The 12,983-nt window shown below is 38.0% G+C and overlaps 1 protein-coding gene across 1 annotated transcript; it reads left to right on the top strand.

Annotated features, from left to right (window-relative positions):
- The first annotated feature begins 11,152 nt into the window (after window positions 1-11,152).
- LOC108365692 (TBC1 domain family member 16-like) lies at window positions 11,153-12,430 on the top strand. Its single transcript, XM_017619811.1, has 2 exons — window positions 11,153-11,730; window positions 11,784-12,430. Exons 1-2 carry the CDS (start codon window positions 11,551-11,553, stop codon window positions 12,405-12,407), a joined length of 804 nt encoding a protein of 267 aa, XP_017475300.1. The 5' UTR covers window positions 11,153-11,550; the 3' UTR covers window positions 12,408-12,430.
- Window positions 12,431-12,983: the final 553 nt, after the last annotated feature.

Below are 12,983 nucleotides of genomic sequence, written 5' to 3'. Positions count from 1 at the left end.
GTACAGTATCGATACGTTGCTTGAATCCAATGTCATTTACTAAATTTGCTATAACTTTTCTATTTTCAAATCGATTTGCAAAAAATTTGGATCTATATACTTTGAAATCAAATAAGCTTTAACATAGCATAAAAATAAGAACAAAAAGTTTGCAGCTTTTAGGTGTAATTCACAGTAGAATAACGATGCGACTTAAAATTGAGTCCGATTTCACTAATAAATTGGCAGATAACTCTTAAACTGATAATTTGATTGCAAAACATTGTATAGCAGGTTCGTAGGGATTTCAAAGACCTTTAATCTGGTGGAGATCTTTTTGTGGTGTGATAATCACAACCGGATATTTTTGGAAAAAATTGAAAATGCTGTTTTCTCAATTTGAAAAAAACGATAATTTCGCAAATTCTTAAAATCTATTCTACTTTTTAAATTTTTGACCTCATATTCAGATTGTGTAGGTTATTTTACATGGCAAATGACTATAAAATTCACGACTTTCAACTATTTTGTTAAAAAATTGTTTCCCAGAATGCATATGGTTTTCTAAATTTTCAAATGCAACGCGCAAGTACTTAGAGTTATCATATTCGAATAAAATTTTGCACAGCTTATTTTTAGACCAAAACACATCTTTTTCCACCCGGCAAACCAAATTTTATTTTTAACGAACGGTCTAATATACATGTTACATTGCTTTTGAGTTTTAAAGCACGGTGCGCATTAGAGCGATACGATATGCGATATGAAATGCGCGCAGTGCACATTAGAGCGATGCGACACGCGATACCATTTTGTGATAGCTACGCAAACATTTGTGCCCTTATAAGCTTGTAAATGAGTTGCTTCTCAACCGAGTTTAGACCTTTCGAATGATGGGTCTATGTTTATATCTATAAAATTTTAAAAAATTTAAGGGAAAAGTACGTTTAATATCGAGTAAAACTGATGTTTATTTTTACAAAGTCGGCTAAAAATTAAATGAGATATTCAAATTTGCATGAAAAATTATTTCAGAATATTGCGTTCACTACAAGGCGAAATCGGTGAAAGCTGTATTAAAAAAAAGATTAGGCAAAAAGGTTGAATAGCTTCGTCAGATTTCCCCCGATTTTTTAAAGTAAAAATCAATATATATCAAATGTTAATATTGCATCAATTCAGGAGTAGTATAGTTGCTTTATAAAACAGTGCGGGAAAACTTTGCCAAATTTGAAAAAAGACGAAAAAATTAACACAGAAAGTACACACAGATCTCTTAAGTTTTCTGAAAGTTTATATACATACATATATCATTCGAAAGGTCTAAACTCGGTTTATAGTCAACAGAGTTACAAGCTTATAAGTGCGGAAACCCGGGTTTTTAACAGTAAATCAAGATTGTGTGGGTGTTTGACAAAAATTTCCTATCTGGATTCTTACATCACTCGGCAAAACCTACCTGTAAAATAATATGATTTACCAGGTATTTTTACTTCATTATTTTTTTGTAGCATTGTGTAATAGAGCACACAAATTTGTACTTTCTCTCTTTAATTTAAAAAATCCCTAAGTATAATAAAATAACTCTCAAGAAAAAAATTAGAAATAAAACGAATAATCAAAAATAATTACCTACATATACATCATTTTTTAGTATTTGTAATTATATCTGATTTCTTCTTTTAATGGTAACNGATTTCCCCCGATTTTTTAAAGTAAAAATCAATATATATCAAATGTTAATATTGCATCAATTCAGGAGTAGTATAGTTGCTTTATAAAACAGTGCGGGAAAACTTTGCCAAATTTGAAAAAAGACGAAAAAATTAACACAGAAAGTACACACAGATCTCTTAAGTTTTCTGAAAGTTTATATACATACATATATCATTCGAAAGGTCTAAACTCGGTTTATAGTCAACAGAGTTACAAGCTTATAAGTGCGGAAACCCGGGTTTTTAACAGTAAATCAAGATTGTGTGGGTGTTTGACAAAAATTTCCTATCTGGATTCTTACATCACTCGGCAAAACCTACCTGTAAAATAATATGATTTACCAGGTATTTTTACTTCATTATTTTTTTGTAGCATTGTGTAATAGAGCACACAAATTTGTACTTTCTCTCTTTAATTTAAAAAATCCCTAAGTATAATAAAATAACTCTCAAGAAAAAAATTAGAAATAAAACGAATAATCAAAAATAATTACCTACATATACATCATTTTTTAGTATTTGTAATTATATCTGATTTCTTCTTTTAATGGTAACTGAGATGATTATTTCTTAATTGTTTCTAATTACACTGATTACTAATTATTAGAATATTTGAAACAAAATAGTTAATCATTAACATTTAAACAAACACCAAATCTCTTTTGCTATTCAAAATCAAAAATAATAGGTTTAAAATTATTGGATTCTTTAAATTTCTTTTTAAAGATGTGAAAACAAAGGCAAATAAACCATCACAAAAAATATTCTTTTGTGCATTTACCTGTCTCCTTGACCTCAAACTAGTCATGTCTGTTGTGCAGTCGTTTTTTTCTGTATAGTTTCATAAACGGGTTTTTTATAAATTCGTCTAAAAAAAATTGAGGAAGATGCTTCCGCCTGTGAAATGGTCATGCTTATTGCAAAAAATACCGCCCAATGCTAATCTCACCTCGTTCCGTGTCGCACGTGCGATACGCATGCAATATTACATCGCAGCGGTGTCGCACGTGCGATACGCATGCGATATTATATCGCATCGGTGTCGCTGTCGTGCATGTGTGCACAGTTTTCATCGCCTCCTACCAACTCCTACGTAGCCAGCATGCCGATGTCGCATTCATATCGTATCGCATATCGCATCGCATATCGTATCGCTCTAATGTGCACCGTGCATAAGAGTTTAGTGATAGTGAAAGAAGTTCAAATATCAGCCCCCTTCTTCGGTAACACAGAGAGAATAATTCTACTTAGGGAGGGTTATAATCCCTAAGTGCGGCGGAAGGCCGCAAAAAGGTTTTCTCTGCAAAAGGTGTTCAGCCCCCCTTCTTCGGCAACACAAATAGAAGAACTCTACTTAGTGATGGTTATAGTCCCTAAGTGCGGCCGAAGGCCGCCTACGCAGAAAGGTGTTCATCCCCCCTTATTCGGCAACACAGAAAGGAGAATTCTACATAGTGAGGGTTATAATACCTAAGTGCGGCCGAAGGCCACCTACGCAGAAAGGTGTTCTCTGTAAAAGGTGTTCAGTCGCCCTTCTGCGACAACAGAGAAAAGAGAAGTCTACTTAGTGAGGGTTACAATCCCTAAGTGCGGCCGAAGGCCGCCTACGCAGAAAGGTGTTCTCTTTAAAATGTGTTCAGCCCCCCTTCTTCGGAAACACAGATAGAAGATCTCTACTTAGTGAGGGCTATAATTTTATAATTTTTGTCCTTTTTCTGATCGGTTTTCGGCTTTTTTGCTGGCTGGGTAGGTAAAGGTTTTGATAGTTGATCTCACTTAATTGGGGCATTCTAAATTCAATGGCTCACTCCGTTTTGTCCGATTGGCTCCAGTTTTCGGGATAACGATACTTGAAAATTTGCTTCAATAATTACTTATTTGTAAATAACTCGCAGTTTTAGTGTAATTTTGATACAATTTTGAACACGAAAATTTTTTTATTGTGAAGGTTATATTAAAAAATAGTCCAGCGCAAAAGTTTAGTAAAATAACTTTAACGGACTTTGACGGAGTTATTTATAAAAAAAAAGTTATAATTTAAGCATATTTTCAATTACCGTTGCGTCGAAAACTGGAGCCAAGCTGAATTTTTCGCCGTATAAATCATAACGTCAAAATGATGTGTTTGTTGTAAATCATACTGTCATTGTGCGTATAATGTGTTTGTACTTATATACGGCTAACACCACCTTATTGAATTCGCCTTGGACGAGGCCCTTATTGCCAAGGAGAAGCCCAGCATTATTTAGTGCTGCTCCGTTGTAGCTCTTGCACTTCTCTTTTTCTTCATATTGTATTCACAAACAACGATCCCGACAACAATAATACGCGCAACAATACAAATTTTCTTTTAAATATAAATATATATTTAACGTCAATACTGCCATATTTATCTTTGTCATTACCGACAATCGTCGTAAACTTCTTTATCGACATGTCTAGCGAATTCTGTCGTTAAGCGTGTTTTTTAGAATAGCCTATTCGCTACTGCAAGCTACAAACGTCGTTCATTATCAATGACGAATATCGGTCGTTAGGTAAACTGGGAATCGCACTATAGGTAAGGTGCAGTAGCGACGAGTGTGACCAAATTCCTGGCAGTTGTAACATTGAACAGGGCATCTACGCTTACGGGGTTCTTCTACGGAGATTTTACGGTGTAGAATCGCAATTGATATATTTGATGCACTTGCCCTTTCTTCAGGTTATGAAAGTCATTTTCTAGCTCTATTTTGAACATCGGTTGAGGGATGTTTTAATTATTTTTGACGTTGAAAACATTGCGCACCTTCAAATCTTCTTCCCTGAGACCATTTTCTATCTCTTGTGAGTTCATGCTGGACTCGATGCATTTTATGACAACTTTTAGTGCTCGACTACTTTTAAGTTGATAAGTGTATTAAGATTTTTCAAACTTATCAAACTCATTGGTAATTTTACTTAAAATATCTTCGTTTTGAACCTGAATTTTCACTTCGTGTATATAACGCTTTTTAATAGGAACCATAGAAACTATTTTTCCCTACTAGTTTTTTAGGAGGTATCTACCAGAGCATTGGAACTTTGTTCTCGTAGATAAATAGGTGGACGCTTGTATTTTTTAACTTCTTGTTGGTTAGAATCATTATTCATATCAGCGAGAATACTAAAATGATTATTATTCGCCGATGTAGATGTACCTGAAAAGACTACTTTCATAATTTTATTCCTTGTACTTTGTTTTCCATTTTTTTCGTGTGTGCGCTTTCGCTTTACTAATATGTAGCGATATAACCCAGTCTGAACAGTAGCATTTTTTGCTTTATTTTCTTCTTATTTGCTTGTTGCTATCGAGGTATTAAGCTGGAACTCCATAGACAAGCGTATGCGTGCGTATGCGAGATCCGTTGTCATGCGCTTACGTAAAAAGAGACCTAAGTGTATTTATAAAGAAAATGCTTACCAAGCCGCAAAAATTCTCTACCAAAATATGTATATGGATTTATATATACCCAAATTACCTTGAAGTTGGTTGTCTACGCAAGCAAATGCACGAAAGTTGAGAAAATTCAACCTTGTGCGCAATTTTTGTCCGTTCTCTGCGTTTACTCGCGTACTTATGGAGTTCATTCTATAAGAACGTGTGTATACCACGATGCAGCGAAACTATCATTCTTGTGTGTATACAACTCGGCTGTCAAACGCATGCATACGTATACGCACGCATACGCTTGCCTATCGAGTTCCAGCTTTAGTAGCGGCAGTTGCGTTGTTGTCCGCAAAGACTGATTTCCGAAAATCTTGAATAACTGGGCCAGAACTATTCTGATTTAGATGTATGGGATCTCCACTGTTTTTATTTCTGTACAAAAAAAAAAGTCATTCGTGTCCAATTTTTTTTTTTTTTTCAAATACCAACACATCTTAATTCAACTTTGAGTGACCTTTCCCTTTTATCCTTCGAATGAGTTTATTAGCAAAGAAATAAAAAGGGTGAGAAAATACCTTTCCAATGACACCTCAAATCGGAAGAGTTTAGGTTCAGTTATTCAAGTTTTTCTTTTACCAATCTTTGAAAAAAGTTAAAAAAACAGCATCAAAAATCTGATTATTACGATTCCGTTAAAAATTTTTGTAAATTTTTTTAAATATTTTTATGCAGACCGTTTGTCATTTGAGGGAATTTAAAAAAAATCTTTAAGAAACTATTTTTATTTATAAAAAACTCCATTTTTCGGGTATTTTCAAATCGGTCCAGCTTACGTGACTCTTAATATTTTTCCGAAATATTTTGGTGGGCGTCTTAAAATATAATAGATTTTATAATTCAAATGGAAACACAGTACCGATTTTTTTTGTATGGGAAGTGATGCAGTCTACTGTACATAAAACTTCCATAAATGTATTTTAGAGAGCGTATTAGCTTTGTGCCACACGCTTTCCGGGCTGCTCCGGTAATTAGAGCGTAAAAATAAGTTACTCTCTCACAAGTGTCAAAAATGTGTCAACACGTGTCAAAAGTGCCCAGAGCGTGAGGAACGCAAAAAACCACATTTCGTACCCGGAATCAACAAATCGGCTCTAAACAATAATTTTACGTATACGTATTTTATATGGCAAATAAAATTACCAAATAACTACATTTTCTGCAAATTCTGTGGTATTATCCACTTTTGTGTTTTATAAAATTTGCTTTCGGATTTAAACCACAACGGCTGTTATTTCAAATCGCCCTTTTGTACATTTGTGCCCGGAAAAAAGTCCGGGCTGTTTCGTGCACAAAGAAGAAGGCATATACGATCCAAAAGTGGAACGAATTTTCTCTCTGTTACCCATTTTTCCAGCGTGAGAAATGCTTTCTGGGCCCAAAATATACTCCTGGGTGCGCCCCTGCCGGCAATTGACTGAATACTGTTTTCCTTTAAAAACAAGTCCATTTTCTAACAACACTAACAGCTCATCAATGAAATTTTTAAGGAACTCGTTAACATTTGTTGATTCGCTATTCCCACAGAATGCTCCTATAATCCTTATGTCATCCGTTTCAATCACGTTGACTAGAATTGGCCAGATCTGGGGATTAGAGCTTTTTGCCAATGGCAGTTCGTCGATATTGAGGCTAAGGTTCAAACAATTTCCAGTAAAGTCCGTCTGATGTAAAAATTCAGTTAAAGCAACTTCATAATGCACATATTCTCCTGAACCCATTGCGACCTTTGGAGTATCCTTTGGAGTCTTTCTCAAAGCTCGAGCACACGCAGGAAGCCCCGAAATATGCTTTTCTAAAAACTTTAGCAAATCGTCCGTAGCTGAGTTGTAGTTGTTGTTGTAGCGGCACTACTAAGCCCCGCCTTTTTCGGGTCAACGTTCAATCATTTTCGTCAAGCTCAACTAACGGGAAGCCCAGGAAACGAGCTGTTTCAATATGTTCGGACCAGAGGGAAAGGGGTGTTAGCTGAGTCGGATTGAGCTGGCATGTGAAGAGGTGGTTGGTGTCGTGAGGGGATTCTCCACATGCCGAGCACTCATTGGGGATATTGGGGTCGAGTCTGGACATGTAGCTGTTGAGGCGGCTACAGTATCCAGACCGTAATTGAGCCAGGGTAACGCGGGTCTCTCCTGGCAATTGAAGCTCCGTCTCTTCTACAGGTGGTGATTGGGCTCCTATTACAGCATTCATAGGTCGAGAGTCTAGGTAGGTGGTGACTGACTCCNATGGAAGCTCCGTCTCATCTACGGGTGGTGATTGGGCTCCAATTACGGCCTTCATAGGTCGAGAGTCAAGGTAAGTGGTGACTGACTCTCTATGGATGTCGTTGATGGCTCGTCTGTATGTCGTCGGGTCCAGTGGTTGGTCTACGTATTGCTGAACTGCGTCCTTGTATACGAATAGGTGCCCCCTGACGTGCCTGGACAGAGGCTCCTCCTGAAGCAGAGGTCTGTTTAAGTGTTCGCTTCTGTGACACCCCACCAGGAATTGCTTACAAAGCATTTTGTTGTGTTCCCTTACGGGGAGCACTTGGGCCTCGCTGTGTAGGTGGTGTCCAAGCGTCATCAGAAGGCAGAAAGGCTAGAGAGATAGTCGTTTACTTTTGAGCAGAGGTCATCAATTCCATTCCCGGACGCCAAAATCGAGCAATCGTCAGCGTATGAGATCAGGGAAACTCCCTCAGATGGCTGAATAAGCTTCGAGATGTAGAAGTTAAATAATAAGGGGGAGAGGACACCACCTTGTGTAACCCCCTGTTTAATTCTTCTTAGTTTCGAGGTTTAATCTCGGAAGATTACTGACGACTGTCGACCACTCATATAATTCGCCGACCATCGCTTCAGTCCCTGTGGGAGTGAGGAGGCCTCGATGTCTTCTAGCAGCGTGGAATGGCAGACGGTGTCAAACGCCTTTGACAAGTCCGCGCTACTAGGACCGTTCTCGCACAGGGGCGGTTTCTATTTAGTTATTTGGGTGTTTATGGCGTTAAGTGCTGTTGTTGTGCTATGCACTTTACGGGATCCGTACTGATGCTTCGCTGGGGTCAGGTGGCAGGTGAAGTATGGAGCGTTATCGGGCGATAAGAGTCTCCTTTGTTGGCGGGCTTCCCCGGTTTCAGCAGTGGGACCACTCTCCCTGATTTCCACACATCAGGAGTGATGAGAGTGGCCATAGACAGGTTGAGGACCTCCGTTAGGCAAGCTACTCCCTTAGGCCCCAAATGTTTCAGCATCAACATACAGATTCCGTCAGGTCCATTGGCTTTGGAGGCTTTCGCCTTCCCGATAGCCCCCTTCACTTCACAGCTGGTGAAAACAAGTGGTGCACTGTTTTTTGGCAGCGTGTTCAGCCTCCTGGTCACTCGACGTTTGGCCCTGTCTACCGAAGGATGCAGTGTGAATTGCCTACTGAAGTAAGTTGCGCATTTTTTTTGCGACCTTCGAATGAGATTTCCACTTTGTCATCACGCTTCGTTGGGTTAGAAAAGGACCTCACGGTTGACCAGAGCTTACTCACACCAGATGTGAGGTTACACGCCTTCAAGTGCTCCTCCCACTTTTTCCGCTTGTGCTGATTTACCAGTTGCCGAATCTCCAAATTAAGGTCCCTCCCGATGGTCCTCGGGATCGACCTGGCGTAGGTGGTCACGCTCATTTGCTAGTACAGCTGCTTCAGCCGGGAAATTTGGGCGGACTTCCGCGATACGTCCGGACGGGTTGAAGCGAGCCGCTGCGGCAGTGACTACCCTGCGGACCTGGCTTTCGCCAGTATTGAAGGGTATCGCCGATCTAAGCGGGGTTAGGTCGCCGAAACAACAGCCCTTGGTCGGGTAAAACCCGAGTCATTCCGGTACGTAGAACCGGCTGTCTTGGGAATGATAGCTGATAGCCGTAGCCGAGTTCATTATATTATGTTTAATAGTCTACGCTGTCAGATTTTTCCGTAAATCGGTTCTTGTATTCATAAATGTGCAGTAATCAAAATTAGCCTCGCTGGTGGAAAAATTGCTGGATGCATCCGATTCTGTGTTTTCTCTGCTGCATTGTGACTCAGGGACTGGACAAAGTAGAAATCAAAAGCTGCTTACGCTGGAGGTGGTTCCCTGCCTAATAGTGCAAGATGTACCCCGCTTGTGTTCAATGAAAAGCTGCACCTGCGCTTAGAGCTCTCCGCGCTGTTGCTGTTCTGTGTGTTGTTTCCGCTGATGTTGTTCTTGTTGCTGTTGTTTTACCGGTTTTTTTTCTCAAACGGTTCCAGTCAGGGAGATGGAGTACGGCGTGCGCCAGTAGTCCGCTCTATGATTGTAGCCGGATTGTTAAAAGGCTTATTTTTAGATTAATCAAAATTGTAATCCTGCAAACGCGAATTTTCTTTAAACTATTTATAAGTAAGGATTATATATATCAGAAAATTTATACTGCAGTTAAGTTTTATTCGGTTTGCAGGTTCTTCATCAGTGGCACTGCTTTCTGCATAATATCACAATTACGCCTGGTCAAAACCAACTGAACTTTCCGTATCGTCAATTCTTGGTATGTCGCCCAGAGATAAAGAAATGTGAATTACATCCCGATGAAGGAAGCGTTAGAAAAATCACGACTAATTTTTTTTATGGAACATTGCTTAATATCAAAGGGCAAATAGAAGATGGCTTACTTCTTCGCAAGTGCGTGTTTTTTGGNCAGAAAAATTTTATAAATGTAATACAAAAAAAAACTAACGAATGTTCAAAGAAAAAAGGAAACATAATTTGAATTTAAACATAAATTAATTTGCCTTCTTGTGCAATTGCTCTTCATATTGGGCATAAAATTGGAGTGGAATTGCTTTTGTGGTTATTTTCCATTTTTTGAAAGCAACCACTACAAACTTTGAAATGACTGCATGGCAATAATAAAATATTTCTTTGATTTTCAAAGCATATAACGCACGTTAAGCTATTATTATCGCATGTATTGTGAGTAGGAATCTCTATCCCATTATTTGCTTCTGCTTCTTCATTACTTGTAAATTCTTCATTGTAGTTAACTGAACTTAAAAACAACATATTATAGCTTAGCTGTTTGATACAATCGTTTACACATATTTTTAGATTTTCTTAATTTTCTAAAACTGTTTATAAGTTTTTCACGTTTAGTTTGCTTATTTGAATGTTCTTTATATGTTGAAACGCTTCCATTCAATGACTTTAAAATCTTTCGATTTAATGAAATCTGTATCCAATAAAAAATCAAGAAACTTATAAAAATTTCCATTTTTTTCAAGTTTCTTTGAGATTTGCCCATCAAACGCTTCTGCTGAGCTTGTTGTTTTTATAGGTTTCATATATACAGATATTTTTTCTGCACCTTCCTAAAAAATTTAAAAGAATAAATATATGTATTTTTTTNGTAAAACCCGAGTCATTCCGGTACGTAGAACCGGCTGTCTTGGGAATGATAGCTGATAGCCGTAGCCGAGTTCATTATATTATGTTTAATAGTCTACGCTGTCAGATTTTTCCGTAAATCGGTTCTTGTATTCATAAATGTGCAGTAATCAAAATTAGCCTCGCTGGTGGAAAAATTGCTGGATGCATCCGATTCTGTGTTTTCTCTGCTGCATTGTGACTCAGGGACTGGACAAAGTAGAAATCAAAAGCTGCTTACGCTGGAGGTGGTTCCCTGCCTAATAGTGCAAGATGTACCCCGCTTGTGTTCAATGAAAAGCTGCACCTGCGCTTAGAGCTCTCCGCGCTGTTGCTGTTCTGTGTGTTGTTTCCGCTGATGTTGTTCTTGTTGCTGTTGTTTTACCGGTTTTTTTTCTCAAACGGTTCCAGTCAGGGAGATGGAGTACGGCGTGCGCCAGTAGTCCGCTCTATGATTGTAGCCGGATTGTTAAAAGGCTTATTTTTAGATTAATCAAAATTGTAATCCTGCAAACGCGAATTTTCTTTAAACTATTTATAAGTAAGGATTATATATATCAGAAAATTTATACTGCAGTTAAGTTTTATTCGGTTTGCAGGTTCTTCATCAGTGGCACTGCTTTCTGCATAATATCACAATTACGCCTGGTCAAAACCAACTGAACTTTCCGTATCGTCAATTCTTGGTATGTCGCCCAGAGATAAAGAAATGTGAATTACATCCCGATGAAGGAAGCGTTAGAAAAATCACGACTAATTTTTTTTATGGAACATTGCTTAATATCAAAGGGCAAATAGAAGATGGCTTACTTCTTCGCAAGTGCGTGTTTTTTGGAGGCTTGGAAAAAAGTTTACGTAAAACCATATGGCCTTTTATATTAAAATGTTATTCCTTTACATCAACTTTTGACGACCGAGCTGTTCTCATTGATATTAGAAAGCAAGAATATGACGAAATAACACGGAAACGTTTATACTCAATGTCGCCAGAGGAACAAATACATTTTTGGAAATCTGTACAATGTGTTGTAGAGAAAGATATTGCAAGAATAGATGGCACAAACACATTTTTTTGTGGCGAAGATAATCCACACCGCGAGATAATGAAGAATATTCTACTAAATTATGCATTTTATAACGGTGGATCATCCTATTCCCAGGTAATTACTTAATGAGTAATTATCTATTAAATAATGTTTTTTGTATTTTATAGGGAATGAGTGACTTATTGGTTCCAGTACTATGCGAAGTTCAAAATGAATCGGAGACTTTTTGGAGCTTTGTGGGATTATTACAACGTTCTTTTTTCGTGTGTGCCCCTACGGATACCGATATAGATCGAAACTTAAACTATTTAAGGGAGCTTATCCGTATCATGTTGCCCCGCTTCTATTGTCACTTAAATCGTCATTCGAGTTCGATGGAGCTGCTTTTTTGTCATCGGTGGTTAATTTTATGCTTTAAACATGAGTTCACCGAAACAGTGGTTGTCAGAATGTGGGAAGCTTGTTGGTCAAATTACCTTACGGACCATTTTCATTTGTTTCTGTGTTTGGCTATTATTGCTGTTTACGCCGATGACGTGATTGCTCAAGACTTACGTGCAGATGAAATGTTGTTTTATTTTAGTTCACTTGCAATGTATATGGATGGCCAGTTAATTCTTCGAAAAGCTCGAGGTCTACTTTATCAATATCGTCAATTGTCAAGAATACCTTGTACCTTAAGTGGTTTGTGTAAAAGATGTGGGCCAGGTATGTGGGACTCTGAGCACTGCCCAGCCCTGGAGTGTGTTGGGCATTCGCTGGAAGATAAGTGCCCGCTAGATATTGATTAAATTATCTACAAAAGCCAATCCAATATTTTACTACACTTACTTAAGAAAAATATTCGGCCTTATTATGGTTTTCGACGTCGATGTCGATGTAATTTTTTGGTCAACAAATAGTCCAACGCTAGCTACGCTGACCACAGTATTTTTGCGGAAAGGTGTTCCTCGCAAAACTACTGTGGTCAGCGAAACCGGAGTTGGACTGATGAGGGCTATTTTTTGACAAAAAACTGACATCGACGTCGACTTCGACGTTGACAATCATAAAGTGACGACTTTATTTATTTTTAGCGTTTGACACACAATGTCATTAACACCCCTATTCTGCAACTCTTTCGTATTCGGACTTTGCTACGAATCGTAGAAATAGTATGCTGCAATCCGAATCTATTTTCGAACTTTCGAAATTCGTAGCAACGGCATGCCTAAAACGAACGAGTAAGCTTTTTTGCGTAATTTTGTACGAAAACAATTCTGTGTCGGAGGCGAGATAAAAGATGTAAATCGATGTGTGTTTGCAGGAAATATTAGTGGTGTTCATTTAAACAGATAAATTTGCCTTTCGCATATACGTATATTTTT

Source organism: Rhagoletis zephyria, unplaced genomic scaffold (genome assembly GCF_001687245.7).
Source record: "Rhagoletis zephyria isolate East Lansing unplaced genomic scaffold, Rhagoletis_zephyria_1.1 Rzeph_scaffold_01960, whole genome shotgun sequence".
In the NCBI taxonomy this organism is placed as follows: Eukaryota; Metazoa; Arthropoda; class Insecta; order Diptera; family Tephritidae; genus Rhagoletis; species Rhagoletis zephyria.
Note: the sequence above shows the minus strand (reverse complement) of the source record. Positions and strands in the feature narration are given on the sequence as shown.

Bases quoted from the DNA above. Each gene is read 5' to 3' on its own strand.
- LOC108365692 (XM_017619811.1), top strand. From the start codon at position 11,551: ATGTCGCCAGAGGAACAAATACATTTTTGGAAATCTGTACAATGTGTT. The intron at 11,731-11,783 runs GTAATTACTTAA...TGTATTTTATAG, and splicing joins GTGGATCATCCTATTCCCAG to GGAATGAGTGACTTATTGGT.